Source organism: Hevea brasiliensis, chromosome 17 (genome assembly GCF_030052815.1).
Source record: "Hevea brasiliensis isolate MT/VB/25A 57/8 chromosome 17, ASM3005281v1, whole genome shotgun sequence".
In the NCBI taxonomy this organism is placed as follows: Eukaryota; Viridiplantae; Streptophyta; class Magnoliopsida; order Malpighiales; family Euphorbiaceae; genus Hevea; species Hevea brasiliensis.
Genome location: NC_079509.1, coordinates 5,376,263 through 5,396,954, shown reverse-complemented (window position 1 = coordinate 5,396,954; position 20,692 = coordinate 5,376,263). Strand labels below are relative to the sequence as shown.

The following is a 20,692-nucleotide window of genomic DNA, read 5'->3' as shown; positions in this document are numbered from 1 at the left end:
ATAGGGTACATATATATATATAATTTACTGAATTTTATATATAAGAATATTTATTATTTATAAATTATTTTTAGAGCAGATTTAAAAAGATGGTATTTCTATGAAAATTTATATGTTATAATTAATTTAATTATTTATATATAATATATAAAATATAATATTAGGTTTTAACAAAGTAAAAATTAATTAGAATATTAATTATAAATTAAAATGGTAAATTAATATTTTATGTGAGTTGAATCATGGTATTAGAAAATTTTTTTAACTATTCTTACATTTTATTAAAAATAAGTTTGATTGTATATTATATTCTATTTTAATTTTTTAATAATTTAAGTTAATGTGTAAAATGAAAACACAAACAGATTATTCAACTAATAAAATAGACAAAAGTTGAGAGAAGCAATTCAATTTTAGAGGCTTACTAAAGAATTTGAAAGAAATACCACAGAATGTAACATTGTTGTTAGACTTGAATAATATTGGTTTTTTTTTTTTAAAGATAATTAAAGGAATCGAGACTTTAATCTGAGTGGAATGTATTTAATTACTAAATTAAGCTTTATTAGGTTTACTCAAATGACATTGTTAATGAAACGTGAGATTGATATTTATAGATAAATACACAGAAATGTTTATTTTCCTTAACTTTTAGCTTCTTGATTTAATTAGAGACCTATTATGATATTAAGAAAATAAAAGTTTTTTATCTGATTACATATATTGTCGTCATTTTATTATTATTTTTTAAGAAATTCACATTAAAATTTATTTTCTTTTAAATAAAAATTATTTTATATAGCTTTTATAATTTAATTAGTAACTATTATGGTAAAAAAAAAAATCTTAAATAGCTTATTAAAGTTTTTCATGTAGGTTGTTATTAAAAAGAAATCTCTAAGTTGCTTTAATTTATAAGTTGCTTTAATTTAATGAATATATAAAAAAAAAAAAGAAAGTAATATAATTTTTTATTAACACACTGAAAAAAAAAGTTAGATTTATCGGCAACAATTTTTATTATTAAATATATAAAATTTGTTAACTTAAATTTATAATAATAAAATATAAATTACTGAATATTATTATTATAAAATTATGACTATATATATTTTATAACAAAATTGTGGTTATTGGGTTGCCAAAAATTTTTAATAATAATAACAGTTGCTAACATATCTTTTAAAGCACTATTAGTAGTAATTGGTCAGATTATTATGTATTTTATAGATAGTAAAATTAATATTATTGTATTCTAATTTTTTTTAGTATCTTAAATTTATATTCAACAAATAAATATTTAATTAAATAAATTATATTTTTATTTGAATTTAATATTATATCTTATACTATTTAAATTTGAATTCAAATAAATGATTAAATAATTAATTAAGTAATAGTAATTTGATAAGTAATTAAGGATATTTTAAATGATCCATAATAAATAAATATAAATGAATAGATTATAGATAAATATAGATATCATAAATAGTTAATATAAATAACATAGATTTATATTTAGTTGGTCATTTTATTTTATATTATACGGATTATTTATTATTTTATTTAATAATATAAAAATAAATATATATATATATTTTTATATTTTATAATCAAATTATAAAATTATATTAATGATAAAATATTTAACTAATTATAATTTTATTTCGGGTGATAATAAATAAATAAGTTGATTAAATAATATTTTTAAAATTAATTGACATACACCAATAAAATAATAAATAAAGTGAAAAAAATATATGTATATGTTACGTGATAAATTTTAAAATATCATTATTAAAATTTTTATACTTTAAATATAAAAAATATTTTTAAAAATAAATTTTAAATTTTATAAATAATTGTTTATACATATATTAATGTAATTTTTATAAAATAATTCATCAATTTTCTAATTTAATAGAAAAATTAATTAAAAACAATCAATTTTAAAGATATATAATATGATGAGTAGATTTTTTATAATATATAAAATTGTAAACTTTGGCATTTTAAAATTCTTAAAAAATTGTAGTAAATATAATTTTAAATAATTATTATTTTTATGTCTGAAATAAGATTTTAGTAATTAAAATTTTAAAAATATTTAAATAAAATATAATATTTAATATAATAAATTAATTTCTATATAAAAATATAAAAAAAATTATCACATATCAATTTTTTAAATCCTTTGATTAAATGAGGTGATGCACTCTTGTAAAGCTCATTATATATATATATATATATATATATATATTATCCATTAGCTTTAAAGTATATTTTGCTTTGTTATATTAATTAAAACATTTAAAATATTTTATATGTCTATCACGTTAATGAAAGATGAAAAAAGAATTCCAATTGCTTATCAAAATTATGTAATTATTGCATTAAATCACTAAAATTGATACAACTAATAAAACGTAGGGATTTTTTTAATGGTTATTTACCTATATATGACAATTGCATAATGGGCAGACAACAACTGGACTATACACCTAACACATTTACCAACAGGCTACTTACTACTAATTTTTTTTTAATAGAACAGGATATTTCATTGATGAAATATGGTTACAAGGTCTCTAAGTCTACTAAGACAATGCAACAAAATTTCATCCAAACTCTTAAAAAAAAGACCTAAATCCTAAAAAAATCTGGATCTCTAGGCTAAACGGGTATGAGTCTTAAACCATCTTCTTCAGCAAACTAATGCCAACTCCTCTTCACTAACAATGCTCCACCTGCCTTCAAACAAAATATGCAAGGCAGCTTGAAACTCTATTAATTACACAAGTACCCAGGCAAACCAAATGCCCTCCTTGCTTCATGCTATCAAACGCAGATGGACAACAGGAGAAATGCAGCAAAACTAGAAAAACTAAGGACTAAGACAATGTCGGACGAACTGGGAAAGGTTTGGCAAAAGTGACCAAAGCAGCGTTCACCTTCGAGATTGCTAGCCGACAAAGCTCCAAACAGCTTCACAACACACATCAAGGGAGCCGACTACAGCATATAAAGCTTTCCACACAAACCCAATTAAAACCCCATCCAGAAAATGAGCAAAAGGACTCCAAAAAAGAGACTGAATAAAACAAGGAAAAACGAATAAGACACTAGCTAAAAAACTAAAGTAAACTATCTAAAGAAAGGGGTTAGGGGGAAATCAATGGCCAGACGGTCGGACCTCCCCTAGAAATTACACTGGGTTAAAAGCTTTTAGAGAGAAGAGAGAGCGTTTTGGTTACTTAAATGTGGGTCTTCTTTTTGAAATTTTCCATCCACTATTCACTATGTCTACGAAGTTATATATCATATTTAAATCAAATCCATAATGGAAAAAACAATCAGCAAAAGAGCAAGAAATCTTTTTTTCTTCTAAATTATAAAATAAGAAAGATTGCTTAACATATTTAAATGTTATTAATTCAACCATAGAATCAAATATCATGTTATGATCACAGTAATTCTAAATAAATTTTTAAAATAAAAATATTATGTTGCAAACTCCTATGTGATAAGCCTCATTTACTTGAAAATAAATAGATTAAAAAAGTAAAACTTTCTGATAAATGTAGAAAATAATATTATTTTGTTTACACTATCAAACAAACTTTCTGTTAATTAGAGTATTTTACTTCTTTCATGTAAGGAAAATAACTTACTTAGATGGAATTTGATAAGTTGCACTACTCTATTTAAAGGGTAATGAATTTGTTAATTTATTATATTTTAATTTTTTTTATAAATATTTATTATCTTTCATAATTTAAAAGTAAATTATTTTTTTATAAAATTAATTTATATATTAAACATATTTATATCATACTTTTCAAAAATGAATTCCTTTAACATATATTTTTTAAAAAATATGATATTTTAAACCAAATAAGATCTAAAGATGGGAGAAATTGAACATCAACAAAAGCAATGATCAAGAAAAGTTGGAAAACAAGAAAAATATAATTATATTTGGCAGCCCCCAGCTTTTCCATGCTTGATACTGACTGTTGCTTAATGGAAATGAAAAGTGGGTGCTTTGGAATCTCTTTTATTAAGGAAGGTGGAAGGATCTTCAGCTACTTCATTTATGGAGAAAATAATGCTTAGAGCCTCATGGGTATCAATTCATCAAATAGTTCCTAACCATTCGGCTGCTGTCAATAAATTCAACCCCAAATTAAGTAGATGCCCTTTCAAATACATTAATTTAAAAATTATTATATGTTTAATTATATTATATTTTTATGTTATGTTAATAATGTATTATTTTTCTTAAATTTTTAATGTAAATTAACTGATTATTCTTCGAGTGTATGGTATGAAAAGGGGAGAAAATATTTAATATGTATAATTATAAATACGATTATGTTTACTTTGGAAAACAAATTCAAGAGATATATGTTAGGGATAAATAAATATAAACTAAGATAGTCCTCTATGCGGTGGCCATACTCTTCTTCTTTTTCTTTTTCCCTCATCAGTTCTTTACCAAAATCAAAGAGAAAAATAATATAAATTAAAAAAAAATGGTAGATATATCATCTTGCATTTATTTATAAATAAATAAGTGAGAATTCATTACAAATTCAATTTCTAAAAAGTGGTAGTTCTATCGATTGTATTTAATTATTTATTTTTTTACCAATGGTAATGTTTGTGAACCTAATGACTTCATTTACAATAAATTATTTATAAAAAATAATTAAAATAAATTCTCACATAATTATACATATTTTTTATTAATTTAAAAATTATTTTTTTAATTAAAAATAATTAAATTCTTTTATTTTAGATATGAAAATTGATAAAAATAAATAAATTAAATTAAATTTTTGTAAAATTTTAAATTTAAAATAAAAAAATAGGTGAAATGCATATTATATGTTATAAAATTTTATTTTATTTTAAATTTATCCAGTAGAAATTCTATGTTATAAAAAATATCTTATACTTCTAATTTCATGTATTTTAGAAATAAAATTTGAAATCAAATTTTAGTACACTTAATATTTTTATTTAATATAATCATTTTCTATTAGCCTGTTTGAGTTCTTTTTTTTTTTATCAAGGTTTGATTTTTTAAATAATTTTTTAAATTTATTTATCATAAATATTAATAGCGTCCACTTTTAAAATTATTAGAGAAAATTTTAATTTTAATTCGCAAAAACTGAATAAAAAATGTTTATAATTGAAAAAAAAAACATACTTAATATTTTCTTAAATCACTTTTACTTTAAAATTATGAACAAATAAACTAATAAATGCATAAATATAGAACTATACTAGTATAAGAAATGACTATTTCCATTTTCATTATCATCTTGTGTGGATTTGAATTGAAATTCCATGAATTGGAAAGGGAATCGCAAGAGCAGTCACCATCCTTGAATTCCTCCAAACACAATATCCTCTAGCTCGAATTTTCCCAAGGGCTTCTTGGATCCCAATTGGCATTTTGACGAATAGAAATTTTACCCAAATGATCAACACCAATAATCCATGAATTTCACATGATAACGTCAGGATTACACAAATATGGTAGGCATATGGACGCTAATAAAAAGTCAAAAAAGTATCCTTGTTTAGACGTTGAGAGGTGACATTTCAACCTAAAGCAAAAGCAAATGGTCTTGTCCATTGTCCAACGCTTCTCTTATTATTATTATCATTTTCAATTTTTATATATTTCATCAGGGCCTACTCTAATTCGTTTGGTATTTTTCAGATGAATGAATAGATTTGGTTTTGACGTCCATTATTAACTAAATTGTATAACTTTTATCATTACATTATTTGTTGTCAATTATTAATTAATTATATAATATTTAATTAATTTTATTTATCTCTTAATTTTAAAAAAATAATTTCTAAAAATTTTAATTTCACTAAAAAAATATAAACCATAAATGTAAACTCTAACATCCTCCTTCTCTAAACTTCTATCACTCAATTCTTTTTTTTTTCTTTATAAGTTTTTTAGGGTAATCATGGGTAAGTATTTTCATTGATGGTTACCATCTCTTTTATATTTTTATTATTTTTTTAATAATCTATAAATTTAAATTTTGTCGCATTCACTAGAAGAATTTAGTATCTCATTTTATGTGAAAATTTTATATTTTCTCTTCTACAAGGATTTATTATTTAATTCAGTGTGAGGGTTTTTTTTTTTTATCATTGAGTTGTTAGATATTCTGCTTTATTATTTAGGTATGAATGTAATGATAAGAAGTCAGATTTTTTCTTTATGAAAATATCAAAATTTAATAGTTTTCAAATCGAACACGTGGAAAAATAGTTGAGTCAAATAATGATATATTAATGTTGTGTGGAACATATTTACTGTCAAATGGCTAAATCAAATCTTCTGTTAATATGATTAAATCATTGAAATTGAGATAATTGCTATTATTTTTTATATAAATATTTTATTTTATTTTTTTTAATGTAAAATTATAATAATATTAAATTTTATACTTCAAAATTGTATTATATCTTTATTAATTAAATCTTTATTTTTTTATTTTTTTTAAAAGAATATACACCATAAGAACTATAAAAATCAAAATGAATCCGGCATTTCTGAGATGTCACATTCACTTCACAAATAACCAACTCATATATTGTTATAAATTTTTACCCTATTTAATTATATAAGCAATCAATTTAGTCAGCATTTGAAGTTATACTTAAGCATGATTAATTAATCTAAATTAATGCATATAATTTCTCTACATAATCCCATGTTAATGTTTGTATATGTTCAGTTTAAATTTTGCAGTTCAAACAAAAAATAATTAAACTTTAAAATTATGAAACTTCAGATTCCATATCGTGGAATTCTTTGAAATTCTTCGAAAAGTCATTGATATTTCGCTTTCTATTCAAAAATTGATTGCTTGTTTCCGAAGGGTTGAAGGCACTGTGGCAACTTTGTTTTTCCATTCGGGCGGTCGCAGTCTTGCAGAGGTTTCCATAGTCTATTCTTCAGAATATAATTAGATTGATTTGATTTGAAATTCAGTTCATTAAATTTAAATTAATTAAAATTAAATTTGAACTAAATAAAAATTTTAAAAAGTAACTATTAAATTTAATTAAAATTATAATAAACTGAAGTTAAAAATAATATTATATTAAATTTTAAATAAAAAAAATCTCTTTATTCCTATTTCAATCCATAAGTCATTGAATTTATTTAAAAATATTAATTAACTAATATATGTATAACATTTAAATACAGTCCCTTGGTAATCAGGGAAAGGCTAAGCTTTGTAATTAATAACCTGACGAGTAATTAGGCGTAGATAGAACGCAGTGTACCGCGCAAAAAAAAAAAAAAAAGTAATAATAACAATAATCAATGGGCAATTGTTTTTGTGTGAGTAAAAGGATGTGGGCCGAATGGAGATGCATCATTAATAATAATTATTTGAGACAAAAAAGAATGATTATATATATATATATACGTATAGGTGCACGTGTTTCAATTAGGAGCCATTTGTATTATATAATACGCATCGTTTTGTGAGTGGGTATGGTGGAATCCAACTTTACTCTCTCTTTTTAAAATAATTTCGACTTTACAACTAATTCGAATTAAAGTTGGCGAGTCTCATTTCAGATAACACGGAGATGGACGGACATCTTGAGACGAGAGGATCCCATCTCAAGGCCAGCTTCTAAGTAAGACGACAACAGGTTGGATACTTGCGACATCATTCAAATGAATTTTAATAAAATAAAATTGAGTAATATAATCATGTTTAAAAAATTAATGAGTTTAATTTTTATATTTTAAATATTAATTATTTAAATCTATTTATATAAGTAGTTTATTAAATATAAAATATAAATTTTTATAATTATATTTTAAATAAATAAAATTTAAATATTTTATAAATTATTAAATTTTAAAAATATAAATTATTAATAAAAAATATTTTTATGTAAATTATTAATTAAAATATAAAAAATTAAACAAGATCAAACATTTTTTAAATAGTAATAATAATTAAATTTAAAACTGGTTAAATGATTAGTTGTAAATTTTAATTGAATTTAAAACTAATGCGAATCTGGATATAGTGATTTTTCTGGGTCACTCATTGCCAATTTTAGCCTCCAGCCTGACATAGGAAAATTACATGGATTTTTCTTTTTTTTTTTGGACTTTTGCATTTCATGATCATCATTAATATAATTTAAAAGCTAAATCTTAAAATATAGCTTACAAAAATAAGTTATTTTACTCAATAATAATATTTTAAAAACTAGGGTGTGATATATTAAAAGATTTAAATTAATGTTAGAAAAAATAATAGAAATAATATATTAACTGATTTATTTTAAAATTTAAAATTAAATTATATATAAATATCTTTTTAATATTTTATTAAATGTGAAATTATATAAATTGTTATTAAAAGTTTAAAATATTATATTAATTAAAAAAATCATCATTCAATAAATTAAAATTTAATTTAATTTTGATAGACACGTAATTATTCAAAATTTTAATATAAATTTAAATTATATTTAAATAATTACTTAAAAATTCTATTATTAATAAATTTTATGATATAATTTTTAAAATATAATATTTAAATAAATAAATATGAAACTATATTATTAAAATAAAATAATAAATAATCCGTAAAATGTGTAGGAAAATAATTAATTAATTTATAATTTATGATAAATAAAGCTTTTATGTTGTATTCTTTCTCTTTTGGAACTCAGGAATTGAATTTTTCATTTATTATTAGTTGGTTAAGTTGTGATAAATTTAAATTAAATTATTTTTTTTAATTAAAAGATAGTTTTTATTGCTTTTACTCTATAGTTAAAGGTGTAATAAGAGTGAGAGTTTCAAGTTAGTCTTCTATATACTTACCTTAAGATTTTTAATTTTATAATAATAGAAAGGAAAAAAGTTATTTGTGGCTGTGTAATTTATAAATTATTATTTAATTTTAAATAATATTTTTAGAAAAATATTAATTTTATGTAGAATATTGAAAGACTTCATGAATTTAGGCCTCATGTTCCGATTGAAGAAGCAACCGTGTTTAGGCCCTCTTATAAGATTATGATGTGGCCCAGGACCAACTACTGTCCAATGGTAAAGGGCCTCAATTTTTTGTCCGTTAAGAAACCGCTAGGACACACGTGTCATCCTTGTGGAAGAGTTCACGAACTTTCCATAACATTTCGGGCGGTACCTGGTAGCCAAAACTTGAGGCAGCCGGAGCTGGGGTTTAAAACAATGAGTCAGACCTAGGGTTTTAGAGGACTGTGCTTTGAATTCGAATCCGAGAGAAAACAATGGGTTTTTGGGGTAAGTACTGCTTTCATTTCCTTTTTCTAGTACCATTTTCCGTCTTATGATCTCACGAGTTTGTGTTTTCATTTGTTTTTTGCATTTGTTTGCTGAGAAATCTCACATTAATTGAAAGCACAAATTGAATATAGGATCTTTTAGGATATCTTTTGGCTGATGAATATTTTATTTGATCTATGTCTTAATATTGATTAGGAATTGAAGTGAAACCAGGCAAACCGCACCCTTACCACTCTGATAATGTGGAAGGAAGACTTTATGTAACTCAGGTATCAATCTCTCATTCTTTTTAAGAGTTTTGAAGGTTTAAATAGAAAATAGATTCTAAAATTGCACGAGAGTTTATTCATCTTCTTGTCAATGCGTTTAGAATCTGTAATCAAGTGATTGTTATAGAAATGAAATTGAGTGAATGTGTTGTTTAGTTTTTTCAAGCTCTAGTGAAAATTACTGGCTTTGTGAATCTCAATGGAGTACATTATTTTGAATTTTCTGCATCATTAATTGGATATAATATGGTTATATACGCTAAAGGGAAGTAGAAAATTTTCTGCTGCATTGTTGAAAGTCTTCTGCATTTTTCATTCATTCCCCTTTGGTATCATGATTCAGGCAACTCTAGGCCTTGGTTCATCAAGAGAGACGACCATCCTTCAGTGTTCTGTTGGGCATAAAAGTCCAATTTTCTTGTGTTCCTTGTTACCAGATAGAATTGAATCTTGCTCCTTGAATCTCGAATTCAAGGATGAATTGGTAGCCTTCTCGGTGATTGGCCCACGAAGCATCCATCTATCTGGTTACTTTGTGTCTGATGAAGGCGATCATCTCCGAGATGAATACGAGTCGTATCCTTTTGACTTTTGCAGCTTTGAGTTCGTATTTTTGGTCCCCCTCCTTGTATCCCTGCCTATTTTGTGTAATTGTACTGAAAAGAAGGTGAATTGTTTGATTGAATCATTTGGTGGTCATTTTTTCCTTTCTTACTACAATCTTTAGTGATTCTGGAGAAGACATTGCTGAGACAGAGAGTGAAGATTCAAGTGAATTTGATTATGGTGATGATGATGATGATGACTTCATTGATGATGATGAGGATATTGAAATGTTTGCACCTTCACCTGTCCCCAATAGTGGAGGTAAAATATGCTGCTTGTGAAACACGTGTACACACACAAGATTTATTTTGTATTTGTTGTTACTGTGTCGTTTATGTTCTTAAGGAGTTTATTTTCTATTTAATGCATTTCGGCTGGCATGATTTACACGTTACTTTGTGTCAAGAATTAAAAGTGAGAGAGTTAGTCATCCTGCTGCATTGGTTATGATTGCTGTAATTCAAATGTTAGTTGTGCCCTTTTTTGAAAAAAAGAAATGTTAGTTATGCCTTGGAATTATAAAAGGGCAGAAAATAGCAGATGGGGATATGCATTGTATAAACCAGATACTCCTTATCAATTCAAATCATTTCTCTCTTTCAATTCATTCTCTAGTATCTTCTTTATCCTTTTCTCCTCTTCTTCCTCTTCAATCTTATTTCTGCAATTAAAGGTCAGGTCTTAGGTTTTTTATGAATTCTAGACCTGACAATTTGTTGAAAATTTATCTAGTTCCAGCTTGGTCACAAATCTGGACCTGCTACAAGGAATTGTGTCAGTATATTGGAAGTTTTGCGCAAAACAAGTGGCTGAGGTCAGCTATATGGATCCATTTCCTCCATTTTAATTGATTTAAGACTACATCTTCAAAAAGATCTAAAGCCACTATATGATTTCTCATTACTTCTCCCATGTCATCTTAGGTCTGCCTTTCACTTTCCTATCTCCTATCATCCTCAATATACTCAACTTTCTGTACTAGTGCATTTTCTGGTCTACAATGCATGTGTCAAACCTTCTCAATCTCCTCTTTTCAACTTTTCCTCAATAGGTGCTACTTTCACCTTTTTACAAAAGCTAAACTTATTAACCACATTTAAGCATATTTCAAAGAGAGAGAGAGAGAGAGAGAGAGAGAGAGAGAGAGAGAGAGAGAGTTTGAAAACATCTTTTTGTTGAAGATTTGGTAATTCAAATTAATGGATTAGATATACACTTAATCAAATTTGCCTATAATTTTCTTTTGGTGTGTATATATTTGCCATATCATATATGTATGCTGCATTATTATCAACACCTAAAAGGACATTATTTTTAATAAAAAGGCAGATTATTTTTTTATGTGATGGCAATTGACTGAAGATGTTTGGCTTTTCAAAATTTCCCCTTGATTTTAGTTGTAATTGAGGAAATAGTGGATGATGACAAACCTACAAATGGAAATGGTCAGCCTAAACGATCAAAGAAGAAGAATAATAAGTCGAACGACCATGAGGACCAAAATAACTCCCAACAGCAAATTGTTATCAGGGGGGCTACTGATGCATCAGTTTTGGAAAGTGAAGATGAAGATGGCTTTCCAGTTACTGCCTCACAAAAAAGCGAAGATGTTGTTCAGGATCTCCAAGCAGAAGTAGCTGTACAGAAAGAAAAGAGAGGTAAAGAAATCAAGAAGAAAGCAAGAGATGGCAATGATGATGCTGCAGGCAAAAAGAGAAAAGTTAAAAGTACTGAACAATATGGTCAACCAATAAGGTTTGTTAATCCCATTCATTGGCATTATTTCTTCCAAATTAGAATTGCTGCTAGAGTTTTTTTCCCCTTAATTTCTTTTATCTTGTCTTTGTTGGCATAGTCTTTAGCAAACCTAGGGGACATGTCAATTGTACTATTTGTTCACACTTCCCCAGATCTGGGAGGCCTGTTATCTATTGGTTTATCACTTCTGTATATTGAAGGGGTTCCTAATTTGATGTTAGGAAAAAGAAGAAGGAGAAGCAGAAAGAAAAAGGTAAAGAGGTAGACGCTGATGAAATAGATGACAATGAGAAAAATGATCTTTCTAAAGATGGAATCCATCATGAGGAGGTGAAGCAGCAGGTTTCTCCTGATGGAAATGAGCATCATCAGAGGTGAAAACTTCAATCTCCTACTTTGTACCAGTGCACTATTGTTGCTACATTCTGAAAATACAAGTATTCCCATGGTTTGTTTGTCCATCCTAGCATGTTCATGTTTCGAAAAACTGTCCATATTTACAGAGTTCAATGCAAGAAGTATCAGATCTGGTTTGGCCATCTGCTTTTCAGCATATGTGAATCTTAGCTACTTGAGATAGTTTTTCCTTCTTCACAATGATTCATCAAGTAAATCTTGACAATGGTTCTGGGTTATACCATACACTTCACATGAGCATGCACAGGTTAATGTTTCAGCATTTGATTGCAATGCACACGCATGCACTTGTTAGTGAACGGGCACTTGTGAGGTAGGTTCATGCAAATATGATGTTGTTTGCTTTTCCATTCTTGAGCATGTTGCCAAATCAATTTGCAGGGTCCTTAACTCTGATGCAGACAGTGTGCATGGTGAAGATGCCTCGGACAAGAAAAAGAGGAAGAAAAAGAAGAAGAACAAGAAGAAGAACCAGGATAGCGGGAAGGACATGCATAAGGATCAAGCTGTTTCAGCTGTGGGAGATGAGGCCAAATCCTCTCTGGGGTCTCAAGATAAGCAATCTTCAGGCAAATCTTCACAGGTTAGAACCTTTGCCAATGGTTTGGTTATTGAGGAGCTAGCAATGGGCAAACCCGATGGTAAAAGAGCTTCTCCTGGATGTCAGGTAACTCTTCAGCCAAGTATTTGGTGATTGGGTAATTAGCCCATAAAGTGAAAGCTATGAGTATTTTGCCATGCACTCTTGCATTGTTGTTTTAGTTTTATGCATTTCCTTCTGATTTCAAATGGGTGATCAATAAACTGTGCTGAAACAAATCAGATTAATTGTGAAAACACTGCTAGTCTTTTGTGATTCACTGCAGAAATATCTTGAATGTGAAAATGGCTTGGCATATTATGGGGTCTGTTCAACCTCTGATACTTCTACTGTGATCAAATGGTTTTTCTTTCTAGACAGATGCATGGAAATTTAAGTACATTTGAGTTGGAGCATATGTATTTGTATATTATAAGCATTCCACGCTTAAAAACTGTGACCTCAATCTAAACTAGAGATTTTCTTATTTGTGTTGGTTAATTGAATTTAAACTACTACTTTGCTGAAAATAATCCTTTATTGGGTTTCAGGTCAGTGTGCACTACATTGGCAAGCTACAGAAGAATGGCAAAATATTTGATTCTAATGTGGGGAGGGCACCGTTCAAATTTCGCCTAGGTACTACAATATTTGGACTACAAATGATAGGAACTTGATTGGTTAATGATATTAACTATTTTCCTTCATTCCTGCAGGTGTAGGCCAAGTTATAAAGGGATGGGATGTTGGAGTTAATGGTGATTATATTCTTTCCTTCTTTTCTTTCTTTTCTTTCTTTTTTTTTTATTTTTTATGTTAACTGTTTATTTGGTTTATTTTCAGTATATTTACATGTTTTTACATGTATGTTTGTTGAATCCTCAGGTATGAGAATTGGGGATAAGAGAAGACTCACAATTCCACCATCAATGGGGTAAGCAATTGTTATCACTCCATCAACATAATTCTTTGGCTAAATCTGTTGCATGCCATCTATGTCTTTAATTTTTGGGAGTCACTAATTTGATGCTTACAGCAAATTCTTTTTTGTTCATTGGTGATGTGCCTTTCTAAATTGTGATTTTCAAGTTGGTTGAAGTCTACTCCATGTACACTATATTATCTGTTGATACATTTTTTATGTGCAGTTATGGAGATAGAGGAGCTGGTGGAAAGATCCCACCAAATTCGTGGCTTGTGTTTGATGTTGAGTTGGTGAACGTTCGATGATCAGCATCGTGCCTTTCTTTCAGTTTTGAATCGGCAGCTTAAATGGATTTTGAAAACTTGGTATTCTAAAGACAAGTTCGTTTTATTACAGTACTAGTTCATCCCCATCATGCATGTGAAATCAGTGTTGTTAGATGGGGGTGTGCAGAAATTTTGATAGAAACTAGCTGAATCTGGCTTTGCATGGGTCATGTTTCTTTGAAGTTGGACTCATGCTGTGCGTGTGAATTTTGGCGAACTTTGTTAAGGGGAGGAAGAATTATGCATTGAGGTATTTAAAGCATCAAACCTCTAATGAACTTGAGGTGCAACATGATTGAAACAGTTTGGTTTAAATTGCGAGGGACCATTCCCTTTTCCACATGTTAATGGATTTGATATGTATTGACGTTCTGTTCCCATTGGAGAATGGAATTCGCTGTCGAAGACAATCTGTTAGCTTCTATGAGTAGTTTTAACATTCACCTGGTAACAAGAGTAGCCCACCACTGCGAAATCAAAGCTGGCAGTAGTCTATTATTTACCCTGCTGGTCTTAAATTTTTTCAAGCCATGTATTCTTTATAAAATAAGAAATAAATATATAAAAGAAATGAGCTGAAAAAAAAAAATTGCACAGGGCGCCGATGGGATATCTATCAGGACTGGTATTTCCTTTGAATTTATTTCTTTCTTCATTAAATTTTACGAATGATAGGTGTTAAAAAATTCTTTAGGGTAATTTACTATTTAGCTAATAAATTTTATTATTAATATTATTTTTATTTTTATATTTAAAAAAATAAATTATTGAATTTATTTTCGTCATACTCTGAGGTTCTTGTGTATTAGATGTAATTATTTACAAATTAATTTTTTGGTTTTATAATTATTTATAATTTTTCATCTCTATTTGTTTTTTATTTCCCTTTTTTTTTTCTTTCTTATTTTTATCTTTCTTTCTTTTATTTCTTTTTTTTCCCTTCTCTTTCAACTCTTTTACTCTTTATCCGAGGCAAAAGAAAAAATAAAAAAAATAAAAAATAAAATAAATAAATAAATTATAAATAATTATAATATAAATATTAAAATATTATTAATAATAAAATACTCTATTGAGGTATTTTTTTTTCACATATATTTTTAAAATATAAAAATGTAGAGGTTTCGAGTTGACAAAAAGAAAATAACTACTTCTCAATCCATTGAACTTCGGTTAAATCTAAACGCTAAAATACACGGTTAAATGATAAAAATTACCCAATCTTTAATGTACTAAACAAATTTATTTAATATCTTCCACATGTTCAACTCCGAAGAATTTTTTATGAGCTCCAAAATTGAAAATGTAACTTAATAAATGGATATTCTCGACTAAATGAAAAGAAAAGATGAAGTTCAACATATTAGATATCCAGTTCAGTTGTCTTGATATTAATATTATGCTCAGTAATTGCAGCAAGGTATCAACACGCTCTTGGTAACATCCCACGAAACCAACCCACATGCAGCCAAGAACATGTTTCTGAATACAAATAGATGCTTATAAAGATACTGCTTGGTAATATTATAAGGTGTCTAATATGATAGGCATTCATGTAGTGCCTTAGTATGGCTCCACTGGTGCTCTGAACTTTGCTCCAGCATAGACTGCTGCAGATCCCAACTCTTCTTCTATCCTAAGAAGCTGCAGTGGGAAAAATAACAAGCATTCAACTAACCAGAGAAAGGGTGCTGAGAAGCTATTTTCTTGGTTGCAAGGCATATCCGTTTACCTGATTGTACTTTGCAAGACGTTCTGATCTGCAAGGAGCTCCAGTCTTGATCTGCCCCTGTTTACAGTAATGCGCAAAAGACAAAAATCAACTAAGGGCAACAACACCACAATCTATCAGTACAAGTGACCCATGTGTTCAAACGGTAGACAAGTGGTAAACCTGACATGAAAATGCGAAAACATCAAGAGTGGGATACTCACCGTGGCCAATCCAACTGAAAGATCAGCTATGAAAGTATCTTCAGTCTCACCACTGCCGTGTACAAGAACCATGTCATCAATTCCATTACAAATATTGCAAAAGTAATTATAAAGCTTAACTCAAAATATTAGGATTTACCTCCTGTGGCTAGCCATGACACCCCAGCCAGCACGCTTCGACATCCTCACAGCTTCAATACTTTCAGTTACAGAACCAATTTGATTCACCTGATAGAACATAGAATAGTGGGCAATCATTTTAGCTTTTGCTAGTTCTAATTATCATGGAAAATTTGCTTTTCCTGTCATTTGGAAGTATAATTAAACTGAAGTGACCCAAGTCCAGCCAAAATATCAAAAACAATAATGAACAGTTGGTGAATAATACCTTCAGCAAAAGAGCATTGCAGGTTTTCTCTTTAATAGCCTTCTCCACACGCTGCCATAAGAAGAAAACATTCTGTGTCACTAGACTACTCAATTTAAATTTCATATAAAGAGACGTTTAAACTCAAGGGACTGATATCTTAAACTTTAGGTCTTCTATTCACCTTGGGGTTTGTGACAAGGAGATCATCACCAACAATCTGCACTTGCTCACCAATCTCAGTTGTCAACTTTGAGTAGTGCACCCAGTCATCCTGATCAAAGGGATCCTCAATGGACACAATTGGATAATCAGTCACAAAAGACTTGTACACGTTCTTCAAACTATCTCCAGATATCTTCTGTGAACCATCATTGTTCTGCAGCAGGAAGGGGTCCATGAGCTCAGAACCTTAGACTAACCGTGTCATTCTAATTTGACCGCAATTATACATGACATTGTTAAGTGATAAGCATGCATCTACATTACCTCTTCCTTGAAATTTAAGTCATAGGTCTTGTCTTTGTTATCATAGAATTCTGAAGCAGCTACATCCATCCCAATCACAACCTGACAGGAGATCCAGGAATAAAATAAGATTATTTGAGCATAATACAAATTGCTGAATAAATCAAATATGAGACTTACCTTTCCAGTGTATCCAGCTTTAGCTATGGCTGTCTTCAGCAATTCAAGGCCTTCTTTGTTTTCCTGAATATAAAACATTTTTACTAGAGATCATTATGCATTTATCCAGTGACAGGCAAAAGAAGAACCAACTATTCTGTTAACATATCCAATTACTGGCACTGGAAACTTAGAAAGCATTTCAGAGAATGAATTCTTATTTCTTTACAAGGACTGTCACATGAGCAAAGTTATGAGCAATTTCAAACCTGAATATTAGGAGCAAAACCACCTTCATCTCCGACATTAGTGGCATCCTGTCCATACTTCTTCTTTATCACAGTCTAAAAGTACGTGCAAGAAGTCACACATAAAGCCATATCATATGTGGACTACATGTACAAAATCAAATCAAGGAAGAGAAAAAAACACCTTGAGGTGATGATACACTTCCACACCCATCTTCATTGCTTCCTTGAAAGATGATGCCCTGACAGGGAGAATCATGAATTCCTCTAGAAGAAACAAATAGAGAAAAATGTTTACGGCACAGAGAAGCAATGGAACTAACTGACTATGCTTTATGTGAGTTTTCTATCAAAAATACCTGCATTGCCAGTTTATTGCCTGCATGGGAACCTCCATTAATAACATTGAATGCAGGTACTGGCAAAACCAAGGTCTTGTTCCCAGCAAGGTTTGCTATGTGCTGCAACATAAAACAAGAGAATAATACTAAGAACTGCAATGAAACAGCTGAACAGCACACTATACCCGTACCACATATACCTGATAAAGTGGGATCTTCTTAACCATAGCACCTGCTTTACAAACAGCAAGGGACACAGCCAATATAGCATTCGCTCCAAGCTGGAATAATAATTAAAAAAAAAAAAAAAGGAAAACCAGCAAACCACAATCAGTACAGAAGTACGAGGCATTATCATATCAAAACAATGTCCTGCCAAAAGCTATTATCAAAAGCTGATTTAAGAAAAGGCAAGGTACCTTCTGCTTGCACCAACCCCATTCATTAACTGTTCCATCAAGTTGTTGTACCATAAAATTATCAATTTGGGTTTGCTCTGTTGGGTCCTGTAAAATGTAAAATTACAAACACCCAATATCCGCATCAATAATAACAATCGCCACTTGAAATTTAGCATATATATAAGCAAAACAAAATACATATATTACCTTGCCAATCAAGGCAGGTCCAATGATCGAATTGACATTCTCCACAGCCTAAATAGTATCATGGAAAAAATGAATAAAAATTTGTACATTCTAAAAAAGCTTACTGTACTTTTTCCCTACTTCAATCAAACAATTAACAGGCCTAGTGACAGATAAAAGAATCAAAACATACCTTAAGGACACCTTTCCCAAGATAATCTGATCCTCCATCTCTCAACTCTAAAGCTTCATAGATACCTTTCACACGACAATCAGATACGAATCAGTGAACAATCAAGCAAATGCAAGAAGATAGTATATTGACATGGCTAACCCCGGACCAGAAATGTTTATAAACACTACCATAACAAACATAAATGTAAACGTATTTGCATGCAGAACCAAATCATTTGAAAAAAAAAAAAATATTAAGCGATAAAAGGGCATTTACCAGTTGAAGCCCCGCTTGGCACAGCAGCTCTAGCGAAGTTTCCATCAGAAAGTATTATATCAACCTGTTATTTAAGCCACATTCATCAGCACATGATGATAATTCACACCGAATAGCATATTAGCTAATAATGAAGAAGACATGACATGAGACGGCTGAAAATCGAATGGAGCTTACTTCAACGGTGGGATTTCCACGGCTGTCGAAAATTTGACGAGCCTTGACAACCTTAATCGTAACCATTATCGCACTAAGGAGTTTCCCTGTTTCCTTTACACTTTCCGTCGAACGGTTGCCTGAGAAAATGACAAGGATTTGCTTGGGGTTATTTATGGGATTAAACTGACGTGTGATGTTGGAAGATCAAAACACGGCTAGTCAAATAGCAGCCGTTGGTTGTGGAAAAGTAAGGGACTTTGTCGACGGTTCTGATTTGCGCGTCTTGGGTATCTCGTGTACGAGCATGCGCATCAAATGGAATATTACGCGGAATCTGGGTAAGAGCAAGCAAAAAGTGAAATGAAAATTGAATAGTTCCCGCAGCGTTCGACGCATGGAAACCAGTGATTTTGGGACCGGGGGCCTTATATATATATATATATATATATTAAGAGTATAATTATTAAATTATTTTTTTAAATTATTAAATTAAATATTTATTATAAGTTATATAAAATTAATTAAATTAAATATAATAAATGTATAAATTTAAATATAAATAATTTAATTACTATTAATTTTATTTTTATATAAAATTAAATTTATTATAATTATGCCTTTTATTAAAGACGGAGGCATTTATGACGTATCATTGAAATTTAATTTTAATTTTAGGTGAAATTTAATAGCTGAAATTTCTGTCAATATTTTTTTTAAAAATTCAGTCTAATTTAAAATCTAATTAATTAATTTTAATCTTTTCAATTTAATTTTAAAAAATTATTTTAATCAAGTCATACTTTAAATTAAATCAATCTGATTTTTTTGACACTTGACCAAGTTTACAAATACCACTCATTTATAAAGTTAATTGAATATAATAAAATTAGTAAATAACGAGATAGTGAGTTAATTGTACCAATCCTCTTGAATTTAGAGACCCTTTTATTTTCATTCTTAAATTTTAATTTTTTAAAATAAAATTATTAAACTTAAGTTTTATTTCAATAAAAACCACTCTTACATGCTATCTTTTATCTGCAATAGTAGATTTATTAGTTTAAAAAAATAAAATTATTATTTTATTCATCTCCAAAAAGAAGCAATATCCTCATCGTGATAATCATCATCCACAATAGACTCTAGCTTAATTTGTGAATCAGTCACAACTTCTTTAAGAGGAGTAGATAAGAAATTTATGCCACCACAAAATTTCATTTTATCGTAGATTACAAAGTGAAAAAAGACTTTAAAGGAAAAATTTCAATGTTGAGTGAAAAACTTATTATTGCAGGTGGAAGTGACTTTTTTTTTTAAATAAATTTTAAATTGAGTGTTTTTATTTTAAGAAATTAAAGTTTATGAACGAAAATGAAAAGGTCCTTGAATTTAAAAACGATTTGTGCAATTAACCCCAAGATAGTGAGATAGCTCATTCCAAAAGAATAAGTTATTAATATGAGTGAAGTTATTTTTTTCATAATTAAATAAAAATTATTTTATTATGTTTAAAAGAGCCTGAATATATTTTTATGAAAATGGTGATAGATTTACGTATAAAAAAGTCAATTGATTCCTTTTTTATTAAAAAATTTTATATATAACTATATTTATTTAAATTGACTATTTATAAATTTAATTATTAAATTATTTTTTTATAAAATTTAAAATTAAATAAAAGGCACAATAGTTTTTATAAGATAAACATATGTCATCAATTAATAAATAATTATTTCATCAT

At 28.3% G+C, this 20,692-nt stretch overlaps 2 protein-coding genes across 3 annotated transcripts; one reads left to right on the top strand and one right to left on the bottom strand.

Annotated features, from left to right (window-relative positions):
- The first annotated feature begins 9,201 nt into the window (after positions 1 to 9,201).
- On the top strand, positions 9,202 to 14,614 carry LOC110670190 (peptidyl-prolyl cis-trans isomerase FKBP53). Of its 2 annotated transcripts, none has more exons than XM_021832160.2 (11): positions 9,202 to 9,352; positions 9,551 to 9,624; positions 9,968 to 10,200; positions 10,352 to 10,491; positions 11,628 to 11,985; positions 12,210 to 12,362; positions 12,787 to 13,072; positions 13,537 to 13,624; positions 13,702 to 13,743; positions 13,871 to 13,919; positions 14,134 to 14,614. In XM_021832160.2, exons 1-11 carry the CDS (start codon positions 9,340 to 9,342, stop codon positions 14,213 to 14,215), a joined length of 1,518 nt encoding a protein of 505 aa, XP_021687852.2. In that variant the 5' UTR covers positions 9,202 to 9,339; the 3' UTR covers positions 14,216 to 14,614. The 2 variants fall into 2 exon arrangements, with proteins under 2 accessions (XP_021687852.2, XP_021687851.2); XM_021832159.2 differs by having other exon boundaries at positions 9,208 to 9,352; positions 9,968 to 10,227.
- A 958-nt stretch (positions 14,615 to 15,572) lies between these two features.
- LOC110670150 (enolase 2) lies at positions 15,573 to 19,142 on the bottom strand. Its single transcript, XM_021832105.2, has 17 exons — positions 18,970 to 19,142; positions 18,793 to 18,856; positions 18,535 to 18,599; positions 18,363 to 18,410; positions 18,174 to 18,260; positions 17,955 to 18,035; positions 17,773 to 17,874; positions 17,598 to 17,678; positions 17,435 to 17,509; positions 17,187 to 17,249; positions 17,028 to 17,108; positions 16,723 to 16,917; positions 16,560 to 16,610; positions 16,311 to 16,399; positions 16,172 to 16,223; positions 15,969 to 16,025; positions 15,573 to 15,880 (listed from the first exon to the last, which is right to left on the bottom strand). The coding sequence occupies exons 1-17, from the start codon at positions 19,033 to 19,035 to the stop codon at positions 15,800 to 15,802; spliced, it is 1,338 nt and encodes a 445-aa protein (XP_021687797.2). The 5' UTR covers positions 19,036 to 19,142; the 3' UTR covers positions 15,573 to 15,799.
- Between the last annotated feature and the right edge of the window lie 1,550 nt (positions 19,143 to 20,692).

Coding starts and splice junctions, on each gene's coding strand:
- LOC110670150 (XM_021832105.2), bottom strand. CDS start 19,035: ATGGTTACGATTAAGGTTGTCAAGGCTCGTCAAATTTTCGACAGCCGT. Junction 17,875..17,954: donor AGAAGATCCCACTTTATCAG/GTATATGTGGTA, acceptor TTTATGTTGCAG/CACATAGCAAACCTTGCTGG. Junction 16,918..17,027: donor ACTTAAATTTCAAGGAAGAG/GTAATGTAGATG, acceptor TTCCTGCTGCAG/AACAATGATGGTTCACAGAA.
- LOC110670190 (XM_021832159.2), top strand. Junction 9,625..9,967: donor GAAGACTTTATGTAACTCAG/GTATCAATCTCT, acceptor ATCATGATTCAG/GCAACTCTAGGCCTTGGTTC. Junction 10,492..11,627: donor ACCTGTCCCCAATAGTGGAG/GTAAAATATGCT, acceptor CCTTGATTTTAG/TTGTAATTGAGGAAATAGTG.